At 54.7% G+C, this 19,983-nt stretch overlaps 8 protein-coding genes across 8 annotated transcripts; 3 read left to right on the top strand and 5 right to left on the bottom strand.

Moving 5' to 3' along the window:
• Positions 1 to 553: 553 nt before the first annotated feature.
• Positions 554 to 3,946, bottom strand: BGZ61DRAFT_475229 (uncharacterized protein; the record flags this gene model as incomplete). The annotated part of the gene is made up of 2 exons (XM_046248666.1): positions 554 to 3,466; positions 3,521 to 3,946. The coding sequence occupies 2 exons, from the start codon at positions 3,944 to 3,946 to the stop codon at positions 554 to 556; spliced, it is 3,339 nt and encodes a 1,112-aa protein (XP_046107676.1).
• A 1,729-nt stretch (positions 3,947 to 5,675) lies between these two features.
• Positions 5,676 to 6,377, bottom strand: BGZ61DRAFT_475228 (uncharacterized protein; the record flags this gene model as incomplete). The annotated part of the gene is made up of 1 exon (XM_046248665.1): positions 5,676 to 6,377. The coding sequence occupies one exon, from the start codon at positions 6,375 to 6,377 to the stop codon at positions 5,676 to 5,678; it is 702 nt and encodes a 233-aa protein (XP_046107675.1).
• Positions 6,378 to 10,027: 3,650 nt separating this feature from the next.
• Positions 10,028 to 11,352, top strand: BGZ61DRAFT_346187 (kinase-like domain-containing protein; the record flags this gene model as incomplete). The annotated part of the gene is made up of 3 exons (XM_046239850.1): positions 10,028 to 10,232; positions 10,312 to 10,963; positions 10,995 to 11,352. 3 exons carry the CDS (start codon positions 10,028 to 10,030, stop codon positions 11,350 to 11,352), a joined length of 1,215 nt encoding a protein of 404 aa, XP_046107674.1.
• An 11-nt stretch (positions 11,353 to 11,363) lies between these two features.
• On the top strand, positions 11,364 to 11,713 carry BGZ61DRAFT_185533 (uncharacterized protein). Its single transcript, XM_046237740.1, has one exon. The coding sequence runs from the start codon at positions 11,491 to 11,493 to the stop codon at positions 11,674 to 11,676; it is 186 nt and encodes a 61-aa protein (XP_046107673.1). The 5' UTR covers positions 11,364 to 11,490; the 3' UTR covers positions 11,677 to 11,713.
• Positions 11,714 to 12,723: 1,010 nt separating this feature from the next.
• Positions 12,724 to 14,355, bottom strand: BGZ61DRAFT_491906 (putative inositol 5-phosphatase; the record flags this gene model as incomplete). The annotated part of the gene is made up of 2 exons (XM_046250477.1): positions 12,724 to 14,047; positions 14,216 to 14,355. The coding sequence occupies 2 exons, from the start codon at positions 14,353 to 14,355 to the stop codon at positions 12,724 to 12,726; spliced, it is 1,464 nt and encodes a 487-aa protein (XP_046107672.1).
• Positions 14,356 to 15,902: 1,547 nt separating this feature from the next.
• BGZ61DRAFT_185449 (uncharacterized protein) lies at positions 15,903 to 17,161 on the top strand. Its single transcript, XM_046237737.1, has one exon. The coding sequence runs from the start codon at positions 16,153 to 16,155 to the stop codon at positions 17,017 to 17,019; it is 867 nt and encodes a 288-aa protein (XP_046107671.1). The 5' UTR covers positions 15,903 to 16,152; the 3' UTR covers positions 17,020 to 17,161.
• On the bottom strand, positions 17,096 to 19,312 carry BGZ61DRAFT_185463 (casein kinase I). The gene is made up of 4 exons (XM_046237738.1): positions 19,289 to 19,312; positions 18,861 to 18,960; positions 17,521 to 18,614; positions 17,096 to 17,376 (listed from the first exon to the last, which is right to left on the bottom strand). The coding sequence occupies exons 2-4, from the start codon at positions 18,870 to 18,872 to the stop codon at positions 17,367 to 17,369; spliced, it is 1,116 nt and encodes a 371-aa protein (XP_046107670.1). The 5' UTR covers positions 18,873 to 18,960; positions 19,289 to 19,312; the 3' UTR covers positions 17,096 to 17,366.
• BGZ61DRAFT_185488 (uncharacterized protein) lies at positions 18,914 to 19,937 on the bottom strand. The gene has a single exon (XM_046237739.1). It carries the CDS (start codon positions 19,916 to 19,918, stop codon positions 18,971 to 18,973), a length of 948 nt encoding a protein of 315 aa, XP_046107669.1. The 5' UTR covers positions 19,919 to 19,937; the 3' UTR covers positions 18,914 to 18,970.
• Positions 19,938 to 19,983: the final 46 nt, after the last annotated feature.

Below are 19,983 nucleotides of genomic sequence, written 5' to 3'. Positions count from 1 at the left end.
GTGGCTAACGTGGCTAACAGGAGAGAAGGTTCCGTGAAAGACCTTCGGTCATAGACAGCCAGAGTTTGAATCATGGGTTTCACATTCAAGGATGTCACAAGCCGCCTACCATTGGTGAAGATAACTGGGTAGACATGTCGTTAATGACTCGCCTTTTTCCACTTTGATATCACTTCAAATCCTGGCTATTGGTAAGGAGTCTTCAACCCGGATAGCTTACAATACCTCAACGGGAATATGGACCGGCATACCATTGCCTCAGAACGTCCATGTCACAGATCAAGATGAGAGGAGCTTCCTGATTTTGGTCCACAATGAAGAAGTAGTCTTACCCCCGATTATATCTGCCCATGTTTTGGGACCATGATTCCTCACCACGCCGTTAGCCCCCCGCCCAGAGATCCCTATTGCAGCTACCTATCTTTCCTTCATCCCACAGACTCCCGCATATCGGACATAAGCATAACCACCATGAACAGCCTACATTCATTGCACTGATTTACATCGAGTTCCGCGAAGTGCGACTGTCCGTCACACTGAGAACACAGGTTGTTCAACCTTCAAACTCAACCACTGCCGATCCTTGGGTCGATGTGGCAGTGTTGGCGCGAGGACGTCCCTCGTTGGGATCCACGTCCAACAAGCTCTTGCCTGGCGTCTTTGCGACCGCGCCAGCTTCTGCATCTGCCCCATCCAAAAGGTCCCTGTCCGAACTCCTGACAGACCGACGCTCCAAGTCTGTGCTGGCGCCGGCTGGCCCCTTTCTCACGCCAACCTCGATACCCACATCGTCGTCGTCGTCTTCGTCATCCTCTGGTCTCTGCCCGGGCAGCGCGTTCTTCTCCAGCTCTTTCTGGGCCTCCTCCACTCGTCTCCGGACTTCGGTTGCCACGCGCATACCATCCGTGACGATGTTGTCCAACACTCCCCGAAGACCACGACCGGCTCCTGCAGGGCCAACGGGAGGCGGGGGAGGTGGTCGTGCACCGAAACCAAGGCTGGAAAAGGTGGTGAGAGATGGGGCGGACGAGTAGGGTGTGGCGCTCTGGAGCCCTTCGATGATGTGGAAGGACGAGGGGAAGGAAGACTCGAAGAACTGCTCAAGCAGCTCATCGGCCAGCACAACCATCCTGAAAGTCGGCAAGGTAAGTTGGAGGGGGTTTGCAGGGTCGAGAGCGGCATTGGCTGCCTCAGACTTTGCTTTGGATACCTGGCGCTGTATAACCTTGCCTCCTTCAGAAGCATTCAACGAGCCGTCGGATCTCTTCGCCTTTGTAGGGGTGGTTGTGGGCGAGTCAAGACCTAGAAGGTCTTCTTCGTCTTCGCTTTCATCGTCCTCATCATCACCAATGGCGAACGCATCGCTGTTGGGGGTTGTGGGAGTCGCTGGAGCTTCCTCGGCGTGGCTGCTGACTGGATCGGCGTACTCGAAGCATCGCCGGATGAAGGCGCTGACACTGCCCAGGAATCGCTCGTTATTCGAAGCTCCAGGGTGCAGACTGCCTTGTGATTCGTTTCCAGCTGCGTCGGTATCCAGTGTGATGCTTGAAGCGCTGCCGCTCAGTGATCCCTCTAGACCGCGACGTGAGAGGAATAGGAGAGCCTCGGATATCCGCAGGATACCCTCTCGGTCCACCTTGCCATCCTGGTCGTCGTCGTAGAGTTCAAAGAAGTATGTGATTGTGCCCATAATATCACGCTTACCCTTGATCTGTGCCAGGCCAGTGACAACATTCTGGAGGGTCAGCGCAGACGTACCGTCCACGTCCCATTTCTTGAAAAGGCGCTTCAAGAACTCATGATCCGCAGGCTCTGGTCCTGCACCCCAGGCCGATGGCATTTCCGATGGCCGTCTCGCGCTGTTGAACATGGCCTGCCTGTCGGCGCTTGGCGAATCGGAGATGGCCCACTTCGACATGCTGGCGAGGAATTCTCGGAAAGCGTCATAGTCCATCAGACTAGTGCTTGGTCCCAAGCCAACACGTCCCTTCTCTACTTGATTCTGAGGAGCGGCAAAGAGTTCTGACGCGCGTGTCCGGCTTGCCTTGGCTCGCCTTATCTTCTCCTCTTGAATCATCCTATCCCGCTGCTGTCGCTCGTATAAGATACTGTAAAATCGATCGTAGAGCGATCCCAAATCTTCTGTACTCAGCAACTTGCTGTCAGGGCCTAGGTTGCGGATGGCTGTCCTCTTGGCGAAGTTCTCAATGTTATTGAGAACGGCGTCCTTGTTCTTGAGTCGAAGCTCAGTAATGCTGCTGTGTGTAATTCCAGCGAATTCTTTGAAAGCCACGACCATGAGCTCCTGGAATCGAGTGACTGCGCGGAGTTTGGGGTTCTCAGATCTAGGGTGCGCAGATTCATCCAGTCTGACGAAGTATCCCTTGAGGACGGAAATGAAGGCGCCGTCGTCAGGGGCATCGAGTAACTCCTCTCCATTAATTCGCAGAATGGCTAAGCCAACCTGGAAAAGAACCTTGGGACCTTCAACAAAGAAAACGTCTAATACGCGGAAAGCGAAAACAAGGGGCATCGAGTTGATGTAGAGGGAGAGGAACCAGGGTAGAGATACGACCGACAACTGGATGTCGCTCTTGACAAGGTGTTCCCAAAGGACCGGCATCGTCCTCTCGACTAGCGACTCGAAAACCTTCTGGTCAAGCAGGGTGCCGTACATAGTTGTGGAGTAGTAGCCGGGGACTAGGCGGTCGCAGAGAGCGGAGAGTAGGAAGAAGGCCTGGGCCTCGCTCATGTAAATGAGAAGCGCGGCCACGACAATGTTCATGGCTTGGCAGTATCCAACATCGGCATCGACCCAACTGTAGGCGGTCAACACCCGGCGCAAGCGTCCAATGCCTTCTTCGCTCTGGAAACCGGGGTACTCGGGCAGACTGCGGTTGAGGTCCTTCTCAATCTCGTCGATAGCGAGCGATTCTTGACCCTCATACTTGGCCAGGGTCTGGGCATATAGGCCAGGGTTCTCCAGTCGCAGGTATATAGATCCAGACGTCAACTCCCATGTCTCACCCCTGAGTCTGTTGGGCAGACCAACTCGGATGAGCTTGTGGAAGGTGGGTTGGCGGAGCAGAGTGAAGTTCCTCCCGTTGTCCCGTAGATATTCGGCCCACAGGCGCATCTTGGCCCTGTCTCGCAGCTTCTTTGCGTCACCAGGGTATCGGAAAATCATGCCCAGTCCAGCATCGGGCGGGTTGGCATTTTTCCTCTCCTCCGGGCGTAGCAGATATTCGGAATAGCATTCGGTAACGACTCGTCTCAGTTTGGCAACGTTACCAACCCCAGCTCTTAGACCCTTCTTCAGACCGTCACAGAAGCGTTCGCAGGCATGTCTGGTACCGGCCAGATGAATCGTGATGCGTTGCTCCCGGCTATCCTTCTTGTCCTTGTTGTCCTTGTCTTTGGGGTTGTCGCCGAGGAGGGCATTCCAGGTCGTGAGAGCAAGCGCAAACTAGATCGCACGAGGTCAGTTTCAAGATGTGACACGAGTTCTGGGGTTCCGTACCTGGAAATTCTGGCTATTCAATCGCTCGACCCTCCGGATCGCACACAGGGGAAAGCTGAAGCCATTACCGCTGGGGCCCCCACCATGGGTCTGACCGGTGAAGGCGGAAGACGTCGATGTGCTGGCGGACTGCAGGAAACTGGTCGGAGTGGTCGAGAAGCACATGTAGTTCTCGGAGAGATGTAGCTTGCCGGCATAATGCCAGCCCCGATCATGGTCCTTGTCGCCTTGGGTGGCGTTGGACGGCGGGATGGTCAGCTCAGCATTGATCTCGTAGAGGGGCGTCTGCGAAGCGGGGAGGCGGAATTGGCTCTGGAAGAGGGACGACTTGGAGGGATTTCGGTCAGAGCTGGAGAGATTGAGGCCTTGGGTCGGGTCGATGAACTGCTGGGCCTTTTGCACGATGTTCGTCAGGTTGGAGAACATGGCTTCGATCAGCGGCGCATGACGGGAGGGGGAGGTCGGAGGAAGCGGGCGGCACGGGCGGTGCAAGGGCGGAGATGCGGCCTGGACCTGGACGATGGAAGAAGAGGGTTTCGGATGCTGCTGCAGCAGCAGCGGGGGCGGATGTGAGGACAGCGGTGGGAAGCGGCTGTAGGGTCGAGATGGAAGAGAGGGTGAGAGGGCGAGCTGAGAGCTGCGAGCTGCGAGTCGTTGGTATCTGGGCAGCACGAGGTGAGAAGTGGCGGGCTGACAGTCCTACGTGCCCCTACGTGCCCCAGCCCGGTTACGGTGGAGCTTCCTACAGGTCGCCGCGCTCCGCTAGGCACCCTAGCTCCCTGCGGAGGAGGTCCCTAGTGGGCGTTTCTTCAGGGCGAGCTCCTCTGAAACTGCTGCTTGCGGCCTATAAACCAGTGGGGGCACTGTGCAGGCCGCTGCCAGGCTGGTGCCACCTCCCAGCTTGGCTTGGAGTCATCGATGATGGCGCGCACTGTGGCCTAACTTAGGCCTAGACCCCTAGACCAACGCCTGTGTTGTCGCGCCCGGCGATCCATTTACCCTGGAGCGACAGATGGTGATGTCGCCGGCATGCCAGAGCGGCGGGACAATAGCGGCCCAATTTGCATTCCTACTGAGACGCCTGCGTCGCCGTGGAGCGGTCTCTCTTTAGCCAAGCCTTGTTGCCGGACAACCAGATGACGAAATAAATACCTATACAAGGTACACTCAAGTGCTCCAGTGGTGGCGTGGGATGTTCGCTGTCATCTGGGCTGGAATTTGTTCTATTGCGGCAGAGACCCTTATCTAAGCTGCGCGTCAGCTTTTTGTGACTTGATCGTCTATTCCATCGCCGACCATCAGGGATCAAGGGGGCTTTGGCTGATTAACCCAGTCATGTCTGACCATCACATGACCCAATACATCAAATCTTCCGACCAGGTGAGTAGTGTGACAGGATAAGTAAGGTAATCTTGAAACGCCAAGTTCAGCCACACGGATAAGCATGTGCATCCTTCATGGAATTAGGTATTTCCTACTAACTCCCCCATTGGAGTCAAAGGGTGTATTCTAAAGTCTTAGGTGGTAATTTATTTAAAACATTACTTGATAAATAAATACAAATAAGGAAAAATAACCCTAATCCTAAGGAGTATCAAGAGGTTCAAGAGGTTAGGGTGCCCTAGTACACACATACGCAGAGGGGAAACTAGAAGCTCAACAGTACAAAAAAAAACACCAACAATAGTATCAACAATACAGACCATATACCCAGTCCATTCAAAGATCAACAGTACACTCAGACAGACTAAGGTTTCTAGTCCAACTGGTTACCTTTCCCAATACCTCAATGAGCTGCAGGTAACAGCTGTGTCTTGAAAAATCCTAAGGAGTAGAAAGTAGTAGTCTTTAAACTGCCGTATCAGTATAGAGTATCGCTGGGACAATACTATATTGCTATTGGGACAGTATGCATCACATGACAAAAGACCAGACGGATGGCACAACTCTCCACGAACAGCAAGCGGGTTGTAATGTGTGTGTGAATAGCAACGCTCTCCAATAACAGTATGCACCTTGCTTCCCAAACCCCTGTAATACCACTTCCTGAAAACTCCAACAACCCTCCATATCATGAAAAACCCGATAAACTCCTTGCTTGCCCCATGTCTAGACAGTTCTGGTTTTTTTTTTTTTTTTTAATTCACCACTGCGTTCAAACGCCAGTAGCTTTGACGGGGTCGTCAACATTCAGTCTCGCATACCGGCTTATCTTGATGGGCATGCTGGACTCGCCACGTCTGCCATAGACTGGCTCTGGTACAGACAAGCTGAAGGATTTTTTTAAGTGACCATTGTTTTGATTGTCTTGGCTTTGTGCCATTCCTGAGACAACAAAGCCGCCTGCTTGTCTGCCCATCCGCGCACTAGTGAAGGTGCGGCTCTCTACCCGACGGATTTGTTTTTTAAGTTGGACGCCAGGGTTTTTATTTTGGAAGACGTTGCCTTGATTCTCTTGGCTCTGTGCCATTCCTGAGAAAACAAGGTCGTCTGCTCGTCCACCCATGCGTGCACCAGTGAATGTGCGGCCCTCTACCCTGCGGGCTTGATCATCATGTTGGACGTCAGAGTTACCATCTTGGCTACTCTGGGTGTCGCTTGAGATCATACTGGAGGTGAGAAGGGCACCGCGACAAGTGTAATCAGTTTGCTGCACTGTAGTACTGCAGGGCTGATTGCTGATGGGATATGACTGGTTGTTCATACTGTATGACATGGGGCTCGCAGAAGAATAGTTGGATCTGGGTGAGTTACCCGTGTCCATGTATCCCTTGACTGCATTGTCGGAGGGGGTGACAGAGCGTGGCCATGTCTCAGTGCCCTCTGAGCCCGAGTCCTTGCTACAGCAGCAACCCATTTTGAATGATGATGATGGTGGTGAAGTAGTAAGTGATGCAGCAGTACAGATGAGTGCTGGAGAGGTGCTGGAACTTTGATGGATGTTCCGTGGTATGCAGAAAGAAGAATTGTGGTGTGTTGTTGGTGAAAGTGGCTATTGACCAATCACAGAGTTGTTTGAACTTAGTTCTGAATGTTTGTATGGGAAAGTTGAAACTGAGAATTGTAGAAGAAGAGGAGAAACGGTGCTCCTTATATAGACGATTGTGAAAATAGACTTTGACGAGAGTGATCTCGGAGTTGGATCGTGGACCTTTATGGTGGGTGTATCGGCCGTCAAGGTAAAGGCCAGGACCGTAACGGCTAACGATGCTGTTGCATTTATTTACCTTGCTCCAGATAGTTCACCCCCCGGCGTGGTGTAGAAATTGGGGTTTATGTATTTGGTCGATAACCCCATGAGCGAGACGGGACACGGGGCTGCATCGGTTAGACACAGCCACGGGTTCGAGGCGATAGACAACTTACACATTGGTCAAAATCGAAGCCTCGTAATCGGGCGGCGGAACTACAACATGAGGACGCTTGCGACGGACGGGGGGTGCCACTTCCAAACGACATCTAGACATGGCCAGGCCGAGGCAAATAAAGATTATATACCCTGCCGACAGTAAGTCAAGCTCAGGACTAGCCAGCTGGATTACGGGTATGATTCATGGCGAATTAGTGGCATCCATCCACCACAGAGATAGAACAGGCCTACAGTAAGAGTAGGCATAAGTTGGCTGAGGAACCAATCTTGATCTCAGGGCATGCGAATTTTCCTGGAGGATGGAGGTTTTGTCTGAGTAGGGATAGACGACATCGACTCGATATCGACTGGATCTACACAGTTCATGCTTGAGATACTATTAATATTCTAGACAATTAGTACTGGATAAAGAGAGTAACAAGAAGAAAAAGAAAAAGAACAATAACACCTTAGATGTATTCTCGAAATTGGATTTAACTTATTTATTCACCTTGCATTTATTTTCTTTCCATTGGTTGGGTTTAATATGATTACTTATTTGGGTTTATGAAATTGGGGTTGACGCAATTATTTGCCTTGCATGTGTTTCCGAAATTGGGTTTGACGCATTTATTTACCTTGCATTTATTAAATCGGATTGGATGTATTTATTTACCTTGGGACTTATTCTCACTTGTCCCTGTACTCGAGTGACCCGGCTGAGCTGGCTGGACGTTGAGGACCTGGCTGGACGTTGAGGACCTGGCTGGACGTTGAGGACCTGGCTAGCCAACTAACTCTTCCAAGTTTTGAGTTTGACAGAACCAACCTTGACTGGGTGATTTGGAGCTTGAGGGACTCCAAATACGAGTTCTGATCATTCCTTCTTTTTCCATCCTGTTCGAAAGCTGGGATTCTGTGTGAGATGGGGGTGATTCCATTGCTCAACCTTGAGCTGATGCTACGACCTCGCCAGCTATGAGAAGCGAATGAGGGTGACTTGCACACGTAGTCCCAAAGTAAGTTACCTAGGCCGCAAGTTGATTTCTGCAACTGAAGCCATCCCTGCATCTTTGGCTTCGGGAAACGTCTCGAGGCGTCATGTGGGTGGTTTCATGACTCGACGTGCCTGGACCGAAGCACACCACCCACCCCACGTTACAAGCAGCCCAATCCGATTCCACCCCATCGTTTGGTAACACGGGATGCATAGTACAGCCACGTACATGTCCCCCCATTCTTCAAATTCCCGCTCAGCACATATACCGGGACAGGACCCCCAGGAACATCAGACCGCGTGGGGGCGCTTTCGGCCGGGGCTGGGCGATGCAACCCTTCAAAGCAGCCAGGGCTTCGGCCGACTGCATGCCACGGGGGGAGAGAACTGCTACTTAATACCTCGCATGCGGGTGCGTCCAGTCACAACTCCCGTGCAATTGCGTTTCCGGGGATGGGGATGCCGGGGTTGGAGTGACTGTCCGATATCCAGATAATGCACGTCTACGGTCCTTAATCTGTACGAAGCCATTAGTGCTCGCTGCGCCGGCGGCGGTCGGGTAGGTCCCTAGTTTTTGGGGGCGATTAGAAATGAATCGTCGGTGAAAGGACCGGGATACACACACAAAGAACGAGCGTGTACTATGTACTATACCATGTGAATGCCGAATCCCTGCTGGTTTGGGGGGATCCAACCAGGAGATGGGGGGTTGCCCCTCTCATTCTCCCTTCAACTCAGCCAAATCTGCAACGGCAATGGTTGCACCATTGCGGATTCGTCTCGTCTCGTCTTGTCTCGTCACATCTTGGTACGTACAGTTTACGTTAGCCTTAGGTACGCACGTGAATAGAGCAAGTAAAGCCTAAAGCCTCCCCCCCCCAAAAAAAAACCACAAGAGAACAACAACACCACGACATCATCAACACAAAATGCTGCTTGTCCCCAATCCCACTGCGGGCGCGCCACCACGATCGCTGACCGGCCGCTAGGTACAGTACTCCCCACTACCCTGTCCGTCCGGCGTCATCATCTCCACTCTATCTGCTGGAAGTCGGGCTCGTTGGAGGGGGAGTCCCACGTTTGCGTCATACTGTCTCTCTCGCAACATCTAGCAATATCTTACTCCGTATTAGCCTCTTAGCCTCTCTAACCCTTACCAACCCTTACCAACCCTTACCCGCCTCCACCCTCCACCCTCCACCCTCCATTCTCCGCCCTCGGCCTGGTTGCCGCCCGCCCGCGCGCTGGTCCCGCGTGCTTGACAGCGCAGAAGGGGGATTCCCTCTTCCGGGGGGCGTCTGGCGGCGTCTGGGAGCGTCTCTTGTGACTCGTCGTCCCCTTTCTGCGCGTCCCGGTGGCCCAGAATCTGCATGTGGTCCCTTTTGGGAGGTGAACTTGGCTCGAGTTAGTCTAGTTCCATCGTCCCATCATCATCGTCAATCATCAATAATCGACGACTCCCCTCCTTTTGATTGATGCTCCATACTTCTGGCTGGCTGCTTGCTCCTGTTCTTCCCGCCTCTCCCCTTCTCTTCGCCGGCTCGCCTCCCTTTCGCTCCCCTTACCCGCCACTCTCGCGGCCGTCAACCCGAACTGCTCCTTCGACGACTCCGCCATAGAGACGTCGTTATCTCTCTGCCTCTGCAGTTCTGATCCCTCAACCCTCACCAGGCCAATAGTATCAGAGGCCAATTGGGCCGGCCAATTGTTGATCGAAACCGGCGCGTCCACACCCAACTACGCCCACCCACACACACCAATACCGAATCCCAATCACCATTACCATCATCGCCTCTTCTCGGCAGTCCACCCCGCCTTCGCTTTCGCCTTCAGCTTCGCCTTCGCCTTCGCCTTCAGCTTCAACTCCGATTTGGCCGAAACGAAGCGTCTGATTCGGCCGCGTGGGCCGCATCCTCTGTTCTCTCTCCGGCGCCTTGGCTGTTAGGCTTCCTACCTGGTCAAGTCCCTCTTGTCGAATCCTCCTGGTCGCATCAGTGGCCATGGCCTACGCTTGAACTAAAGACTGAACTAAAGACACACCCGAACTCATCGCTCGTCCCGCTTTGAGCCCTGCGATAGTGTCAACCGCTCTCCGCCTCTCTACGTCTCCGCCTCCCCATCTCTCTCTCTCTCTCTCTCTCTCTCTTGCCATACAGAAATCATGGCCGCCACCGTCGCGCATTCGCAAGCCACCAATCTGCCGTCCTCGTCCGGCCTCCCCGCTCCGTCGCTTCCCCATGACGCCGCCGCAAACGCGGGGTCCCATCTTTCTGATGCCGCCGACTCTGCCCATCCTCCGGCTCTGTTGCCGCCCACGCGCAAGTTCCAGCTTAGCGACTTCCGGAGGGTGCGCACTCTAGGCACAGGTTCGTTCATTATGTACCGCCTGAGACATGGACATGAGACACGAGACACGAGACCCGTTCTAACCATTTCCGTCAACAGGAACCTTTGCCCGCGTCTGCCTCGTTCGCCCCGCCGCCTCGGCTCACATTCCCCTCGATCACCAACTCAACCCCGAAGTGTACGCGCTCAAGATCCTGCGCAAGCCCGAGGTCGTTCGCCTCAAGCAGATCGACCACGTGCGCCACGAACGCGCCATCCTCGCCGATATCGCCGGCCACCCTTTCATCACTCACCTCCTCGCTTCGTTCGCCGACCACGATTCCCTGTACATGCTCCTTGATTACGTCCCCGGCGGCGAGCTATTCACCTACCTCCGCAAGTTGCGCCGCTTCGACGAGCCCGTTGCCCGCTTCTATGCCGCCGAGATCGTCCTCGTCTTAGAGTTTCTCCACGAGCAACAGGGTGGCGTCGCCTACCGCGATCTCAAGCCCGAGAATCTCCTGTTGGATCAGGATGGTCACATCAAGTTGGTCGACTTTGGCTTCGCGAAGCGCTTGGGGAATCACGAAGACAACCGCCCTGTTGAGACATATACCCTCTGCGGGACCCCCGAATATCTGGCCCCCGAGGTGATACAGAACAAGGGCCATACTGGCGCTGTGGACTGGTGGGCCTTGGGTATCCTGATGTATGAGTTCTTGACGGGCTACCCGCCTTTCTGGCACCAGAATCCCATCGAGATCTACAAACAGTAAGTCCATTAGCCGGTTCTTTTCTCCAAGGGACGAAATCTCACCTTGGTTTCTCCCTAGAATTTTAGAAAAGCCCGTCGTCTTCCCCCAAGATCCGCCCCTCTCCGAAGACGCCAAGGACATCATTCGCTCGCTCTGTACCGTCGATCGATCGCGCCGCCTCGGCAACATCAGTGGCGGCTCTGCGCGCGTCAAGGCACACCCCTTTTTCCGTGAGACGAACTGGGATGACATGCTCCATCGCCACCGCAAAGGGCCCATCCTCCCTCCCATTCGCTACCCCGGCGACGCCCAGTGCTTCGATGTATATCCCGAGGACGACGGCCGTCGGGAACCCTATTCGGAGGAAATGGCGGCAAAGTACGACCCGTACTTTGCTGACTTCTGATCAAGTCAAGGCGTGGGATTGGGATGTCTGGGAGAGAGATGATCTTGAACAGATTTCGCCGGGCAGCACCTCCCACGCAAAACCGATATAAATTGTAAAATCACACACATACTTACCACCCGATATCCAGTGCTATACATGCCAGCTACATCCTACCAGCATAGCCCAACGATGAGCGGCTTGCCGCGAACGAGAATATCATTGCTCTACATGTTTCTTCTTTTACCGGCTTTTTCTTATCACGAAATGGTGAACGGCGTCTTAGGATTCGGAGTGGCACCGGGAACCCTCTGGTTCGGGATTATTACTTCTGCCTTGTATTGAACTTCAGCTGGGTCACAATGAGCGGTACAAGCCTTGCTCAGAGCAACGAAGAAAAATACATTTATCATAAAGTCATCAAGATTTTGCAAATATCTTCAAAGATTTCCTACTTACAACATTCAAAAGCTCTGACGTCACAGCCCGAAACGGGACTTTGGCGATACGACGCGGGGCTATGTTACATGTGCATATCCCGCCTATCCCGGGAGGATGTCTTTGATAAATTCCCTTATTTTTTTTTAGCCTTGCCTCCCACGATCCTGGGGAATTACTCCATCTTAAAACATTGCCTACTAGTGGTATGAATCCTCCAATCGTCTTGTGGAGCTCAATGTAAAAACAGACCCTCATGCGATGTTGGTTCAGACAAATACCTGTTTGCCAGGCTTCAAGTGAACCTGGGTTCTCTCAAGTTCAGAGAAGCCACCGACGTACGCAACATCTGATCTTACAGAGTTATTCGATCCCGGCCCTCCTAGTTAAATACCCCACTTCCGCAGGTGAGATCTCTGTTACATATACCGTCAAGGACGACAGGAAGGTTCACCATCGTTCATAGCATCAAGCCTGGTTCTCAATTGGGCTGTACATCAACACTGCCGTAAATCTCAACCAACTCGTGCACCTTAGTCCCTTAGTAAAAGGCCTATTAAGTACTAAATAGCAATATCTATCTTGATGGTATCATTTGGAAATGCCTGCATACAAGAGAATACAACGCTCAAGTGTTAAGCCACTGCATTAATAATATAGAAAATGTAGGCCCCAGAATAGTCAATTCTAAGCGCCAAGCCGAGCAAGGGGATGGAAAAGCTCCCGCCTATCAATGTCCTCTAACTACAAACCTTCACTTCAACTTGCCGACTGCTCGTCTATTTAATAAAAGAAACGCTCATAAAAGGGCCGACATAAATCAGGAAATCGCACATGATATAAGGCATCCCCCGTAAACACATAACCAGCTCATTGAGGGGAGTTCATCTAATCGTCTTGTCACCCGCTGATCTATGCCGTCGGGTTCGGTAGGAGATAGCAAGAGGGAGGGCTCTAGAAGCTGCCGTACAGCCCGTAGGCGCTGAGCCCGACAATTAACAATGTTGCGAGGATCCAGGCGCCTTGCTTTGTACTCCAGAGGAACATGCTCCACCCTGCCATGACCTCCTTGCGGCGGGCCGCGGCACGGCGTTCCCAGGCCTCCGGGTCAATCTCGACGGGCAGACGGACACGCGGGTCGGCCACCGCAGCTCTATTTACCTCTGCGAGGTTAAGCGGCGGAGCGAGGTCCTTCGGGGCGATGAGAGGCACTTCCACCCGCAGGAAGACCGGGCGGTGGTCGCTACTGCGGAGAAGGGGCAGAGCATCGTAGGCGCGGACTTTCAGGTTGGGCTCCTGAGACTCACCACCACCGTTGGCAGTGGATTTGCCCTTGGCCCAGAACGGGATATCTAGGAACAGAATACGGTCGGTCCAGCTGGGATACCGATGGGTCGCAAACTTCCACGGCACGTCAAGCTCCAGGCCTTCGTCGGCGCCAGCCTTGGGGGGTAGCACATCGTACTTGTACGTGGGCGGGAAGCGCACCTCATGTTCTTCCAGGCCATGTAGGGTACGGCCAGCCTTGCGCTCGCGGGTGAGCTGATCGAGACGGAAGAATTCCGGATAGTAATGCACCGACTCCGGGTCGAGGCTGGGGAAAGCTGCTGCAGGAGGCGGGGAAGTGGTGGAGATGCGGTAGTTGAGGTCGCCAGAGACGAAGAGATTGGACGATGGCCGGAAGACGGAAATGTTGTGTAGCTGCTGCTGGAGGCGTGATTGTTGGGCGTCATGCTCATCGTGGAGCAGGCCTACTTGCTCGTCCGTCTCGTCAACGGACGGCGTGGACGGTGTGGAGGAGGCTCGGAAGTTGGCCACCACGGCCTCTGGATTCTCAAAAGCCATTCCTCGCATGATAGCTGCCCAATTAGCATTGCGCCTCGGCAGATTCCATTCCATGGCAGCGAGGTGTGTCGATACAAAGGTGACCTCGGTCGACTCCCCGCTCCCGCCTTCATATAGCATCCGCAAGCCGACGGCGCCCTTGTTTCCCATCTCGGCGGCACCGAACCCAACCTCGGCCTCCTGGATGTCCTGCAACCTCGAGGGGTCGCGTGCAAATAGCATTATGCCAGTGTAGCCGACATTGTTGGCTCGCACGAGGGTGTACGGCCTCGCTGGGCCCGCGGGCTGCGTCAGGGAGTCGCCCTGGGCGGGGTGGGCGTCGCCATGATTCTGGGCGGCGATGTTGACAGCCTCTTCGAAGCGTGTGAGGTAGGGATTCAAGAAGTAGCCGCCGATGAAGCAGTAACTTAGCGGGGCGATTTCCTGTAGGGAGCTACATGGAGCACACGAATCAGCATCGCGCTCCGGAGAGGGACAACCTTCACTCTCGCGGGCGCCGCATGGGCGGTCCGCGCATGGTTGCGGTTGGCGTGACGGTGACGGCGTCGATTTCTCGGCTCGCTAGACCCGTCACAAAGCGACGGGAGGGATCGCGGCTTACAGGACAACGAGGTCGGGCAGGCCCGAGGCATTCTGGGAGAGGGCGGTCTGCAAGTGGTGGGCAAAGACGGGGGCATCGACGAGGCTCTTGCCGCAGTTAAAGGTCAGGACCAAGAGGTCGAGAACGGAGGAGGATGACATGATGGAGTCAGCGTCGGAGTCGGAGTCGGAGCTTGCGAGGCAGAAACCGCTGGCATGTGCTGTGGGGGACGGCGTCGTTGGTGTTGCTACAGCTGAGGTTGTATGTCGCTGGAGTTGTGGCTGTTGAGGAGTTGGTTGCGGTTGCGGTGGCGGCCACTCAACTCATAGAGTCATAGGCGAGCACCGGGACGATTCGAGGGCAACCACGCACGCGCTCACGCAAGCGCAGAGGCTGAGAGCGAAGACGTACGAGGCTGTGGCAACAACGAAACGGCCGAGCGAGCCTTGGAGGAGCCGTGATGTGGGGTGGTGCCGTCGATCACGCTCCGTCGTCTCGTGCGAGCAAGTGCGCGAGAGAGCGGTTGAGTGGGTGTGGATAGGCGATGGTTATGGCGCCCTTGCGAGTGTGTAGTGGGGGGTGTGTCTCAAAGTCAAAGAAAGCCCTGAGCTTTCCGATGGCGGCCTGGTCAGTGATGAGTGATGCACACACACGCAATATAGAAGCCAACAAGCTTCAACTCGATCTCGACCCGGGAAAGTAAAAACAAGGGGTCCTATAACTTAAAACACACGGGCGTCGATTGCTTGCTTATACCGGTGGAGATGTCAGCAATCATGTCGGATGGGGGATCTCGGCCCCGGCCGTTCGGGGCCAGGCATGACCGATTGGGGGTGTGACTAGGTTGGTAGCTCACCTGCATTCACAAGACCCTGGTTGCTCGAATGTCACCCAAGGTAGTATTTCCTTGGTGCAGTTTCCTGGTGCAGTGCTTTGATTTGGGCAGCTTATAGCCTTATATATAACCGCCTGTGTACTCCCTTCAAGGGCCCGGTAAGCGTACGGCCGCAACTGGTAGACGAGGGAGCCAACTCAACCTCTGCTATGCTAAACCAACCTAGCAGGCATACTACGTGCATCCCTCCACTTCCCTACCTAATTAGATGGGGCTCCGGCCTGGGCCAGACCAGCTGTTCCAAGACCGGCCGTTCCATGGGTACTGTACAGCCTCAGTCCACGGCCTCCACGACTGACCAGGATGCGGACTAGCACCTGGCTCGCAGCTGGGAGCACATGCAATGCCTGCATACGTACCAGATCACCGGTGGACTGATGGACTGGCGGACTGGCCACCGTACCTACGCAGGCTCAACGCAGGCTAACTTGCAACAAGACTTGGGGCTTGGGCTTTGGGCTTGTGCTCACCATCTCCATCTCCAACCCAATCGACACCAGACGACCCCTCATCAGATAGTGCGTTTTGGCGGGCCGGCGGAGCTCCGTGCGTACAAGTCGTGAGATGCTCCACCCCATGTGCCCAATGGCTTGATGCCCTTGTCACTGCTCAGTGCTCACGCGCCCCTTCAGGCTGTGCCTCCCTCACACCAAGTCCGCAAGTCCACAAGTGCCAAAGTACCGAAGCCCCTCCAAGAATTGTGCCTCAAGCTTTGCCCAACGGATGCCTCAAGGGCGCCTCTCCACCGCTAGGCCGGCCGCTATCGATCATACACCGAGCCTCTTGCTTCAACTAAGATCCATCGCTAAGGATCCATCACCAAGGGTTCATCTATCCAGGCTGATTCTTCTGCCCGTCTGCCTACTCCAGCCAGCGAGGCCTTGCACTAGCGACACAGCCAAGTTCACTCAAAAGCAATAAGCCACAGCATAAGCCACGCAACATGCCACAACACTCACATTTCCGAAAAGAATAACAGACTCAATTTGTAGCTACCTAATGTGTGTAAAGACTGACTGAATGAATGGGTGGGTGGGTGGGTAAATGCATCAGTGACTGATGAATGAGCGAGTGGCGGATATCGCTAGCCGTATATCCCAGCGTACCAGTGCACCTCTCTGGCCAAGTGCCAAGCCGTCGAGATAATCACTTGTATCAGATCGTTTTCAAAGAGCACCACCAACGATCTGGTGCACCAGTGTGCAGCCCACTCACTGGCAGCTCTCGCCGTGACCAGCGTCACACGCCGAAAGGCTGCCGCCATTCTCCATCCTCGAAGTCGACCCAGGTGGTCCCCCCACAAAGAGCTGCCTTGACCTTGATTGTTCGGCTAGCCATTCTTGCGGCTCTCGTCCTCGTTTCTTCGCTCGCGACCAACAGATCAATCTCAACTGGTTCTCCCATAGCCCGAGAGAAGGGCTGGGTAGTTCTCCCACGATCTGGCCCGAGGCGTCGAATATTTGCCAAAGTTTCGAAGACGATAACACCTCCATTCCTTCCTCTCGACTTCGTCTCCCCATTAACCTCCCCAGAAGCTGGCCCCGTTGTACGAGAGCAGCTTCAAACTCGAAATAAAAAAAAGACAGGGTTCGGTCGAGCAAAGAACTTTAAGAACGGAAGGAAAATAAAAAGACGAAAGAAATGCCTGTTCATGGGGAACGCAGCTGTACCGCAACGACGGAATACCGGGCCTGGACGAAAATCGTTCCAAGTGATTGTGGCCCGTATTCGTCATCCTGGGAGACTTTGGATGCACGTGGCCTTTGGTTCTGGCATTCGGAGGCGTGAGGCCGCCTCGGACAAGGAACCGCGAAACCCACAGGTCTGGTACACCAAGGACGAGAAGGAGTACCGGACATGCCGTTCAGGTAAAGCTCTTGATAGTGAGAAAACTTGTACCAGAAAGGCCCTAGAAGGACCTCCCCAGTAACAAGCAACTCTCTCACCATCCAGAGTTACCCGAGCCATGCGTTAAGTCGTGAACCCCCAAAAATACGTCGAAGAACGAGATAGAGCAAATTGCGAAGGAAAGAGGCATATCCGAACAGCGCCCCAACAAATCGACAGCGATCCATGTACCCGAGGTTGGTCAAGAAGTGACGCTTATCCCTCCAGTATCTTCAAGTGTCGTTCCCGGATGTCGAAGTTGGGGTTGTTTCGCGGAGTCGGTCGCCGATATCTAGGGCCCCATGAGAGGAGCGTCAGATTCCCCCAATCATTTAGGCCGATAGCTGCCAGAGGCATGTCCCGCTCCCTTTGAAGCAGAGCGAAGCCTGTTTATCGTCCACTGAGTCAGCCATAATAGTCAGCAAAATGTCCCTTTGGCTACTGGTTGGTATACATAGAGTCACGACACGCGCGCCAAGGAGAATGATTCCTTACAAGGAAACTGGTGATAATGGTTGGGCTGGGTTATTAACTTGGCACTCACATCCTGTCGCTTCCGCCAATAGCACGGTTGGTGTCGGGGGTGTCGACGCCAGCACCAGCTCCACGCTCGATCATCTTGCGTCGAGAGCTGGGGATGGCGTTGGGCTTGGAGGCGCCCTGGGCGGCGGCAGCAGTGCGGGAGGCACGGGCCTTCTCGTCATCCTCGGGGTTGGCCTGCCCGGCAGCCTGAGCGATGGCCTGGGCGTTCTTCTGGTACTTGTAGACGGTCCAGTCGAAGACATAGTCGTACTGGAAGCCCTCACGGACGAAGAGGTCACGGAAGATCTTGCGGAGGTAGCTGTAGTCAGGCTTGTCGTCGAAGCGGAGCGAGCGGGTGTAGTTGAGATAGATGGCGAACTCGTTGGGGAATCCACGGCAGAGAACCTCGGTGGGGGTGGTCATCTTCTTCTCCATGATGCGGTCGTACTTCTGCTTCTTGGTAGCAGCCTTGAGTCCCTGCCAGGGAAGGGAGCCACGGCAGAAGTAGAGCATAACGTAGCCGAGCGACTCCATGTCGTCACGGCGGGACTGCTCAACACCCAGATGGGTGTTGATGGAGGCATAACGGGCAGTACCAGTCAGGTTCTTGTTCTCTCTGTAGGGGATGTGGAAGTGAGTCTTAGGGTCGCGGTACTTCTTGGCGAGACCGAAATCGATGACATTGACCTGGTTACCCCGCTTGCCGATGCCCATGAGGAAGTTGTCGGGCTTGATATCACGGTGGATGAAGGACTTGGCGTGGATGTACTCGATGCGGGAGATGAGCTGGTCGGCCAGGAGCAGGACAGTCTTGAGGGAGAACTTTCGGTTGCAGAAGTTGAAGAGATCCTCCAGACTGGGGCCGAGGAGGTCGAGAACCATGGCGTTGTAATCACACTCGGTACCGAACCAACGGACAAAGGGGATGCCGACACCGCCAGCGAGGGACTTGTAGACACGGGCCTCGTACTCCAGCTGGGGGTGCTTGGCCTTGACGGACTCGAGCTTGATGGCAATCTCCTCACCGGAGATGATGTTGGTGCCGAGGTAGATGTCACCGAAAGAACCAGAACCGATCTTTCGACCGATACGGTACTTGTTACCGACGCGTAGATCCTAGGGAGGAGAGTTAGCCAGTTATTCTTGAAAAAGTTGTGCATTGACTGAGGCTCGTATCGAGATTCGATATGACATCAGCCGTTATCGGAAGGCAAGGTGGTGCACCGTGCCCGTAGGAGAACACCACAAAGGCACGCAGCGCACGTCTTCTCTGCTGCACGCATCCTCCTGCCCTTGCCCTCGACAAAGAAACCCTCCCTGCGATGCGGGGGATGGAGAGCAAAGAGAATTTGTTGGACATACCATGGTAGTCATCTTGGCGGTTGAGGATGCTCGTCCACGGGAGATGGAGACGAGCTGTGTGGGGTTTTTGGAAGTTGATTAATCTGCGAGCCGAAGGTGGCTATTATGGGTCAGTTAAGGTCGCACGAGCGAAGAGGCGGTGCAGTGAAAGAGGGAATGAATGACGATGACGGTGTGCTGAGCGAGAGGGGCAAATGGGTCGCCCGGAGAAAACTAGGCTTGCGAAGGGCGGTGGGCAAACGGGCAACGCCACAAGGCAAACTCCGACGCAAGTCGACATGGGGAAACCGGTCGACTGAACAGGCAGTGCCCAAACAGCAGAAAAAACCCGCGTGCAAGAAAACGGCAAGGGGGCAGAACAGACAGGAGACAAACGAGTGCATAGGCAGGCAGACAGGACAGGATAGGAAATATGGGGGTAGGCTAACCTGCAAGACGAGTGTAGGTAGGTGGAGGCGGTCTGAACGCGTGCAGAGACTCGAGTTCGAGAAGGCGGCTGGTGTTGAAGGGTGGGCGTCTCGGGAGATCGAGGCGGTCGGGCGAGGGTGCAAACGGGTGCAAATGGATGCAGAGACGATTGACGAGCGTGCGATGCAGTGGGTGCTCGGCGAGGATGGAAAAATCTCAGCGGTTGGGAGAGCTGAGATTTGGGGAGGGAGGAGGCCGTCGTCGTTCGGGGTTTGTTGGAGGTGGATGGTTGTGGGGTGGGAAAAGGTTAGAAGGTTTGGGAGAGGGAAGGGGAAGGGAAGGAGAGAAGACGGAGGCGGAGGAACGAAGGGGGAGAGGAATTTGAGTGAGAGGAGCCGAGAGCGAAGAGAGCGAAGAGAGTGAGCCGGGTCGGGTGCGGGTGCGGGCTGCGTGGGTGCGCAGCGAGTAGGTAACCAGCAACCAGTAATTAACCAGTAACGACCTGCTGGGTGCTGGGGCAGTGGGCTGGGCTCCTCCGGGCTGGGCGCCTTTGGGCTGCGGGCTGGGCTGGGACTAGGTACCTGCTGCTTGGCCCTTGGCTCTTGGCCCTGAGACCTGGGACCCTGGGGGGCTTGGACCTTGCTGGCCATTTCACTGCCCTCGCAGCCCAGCATTTTACTGCATCTTATTGCCCAGCATTGACTGACGGTCGGTC

This window comes from Ilyonectria robusta, assembly GCF_021365365.1.
Source record: "Ilyonectria robusta strain PMI_751 chromosome Unknown BGZ61scaffold_5, whole genome shotgun sequence".
In the NCBI taxonomy this organism is placed as follows: domain Eukaryota; kingdom Fungi; phylum Ascomycota; class Sordariomycetes; order Hypocreales; family Nectriaceae; genus Ilyonectria; species Ilyonectria robusta.
Note: the sequence above shows the minus strand (reverse complement) of the source record. Positions and strands in the feature narration are given on the sequence as shown.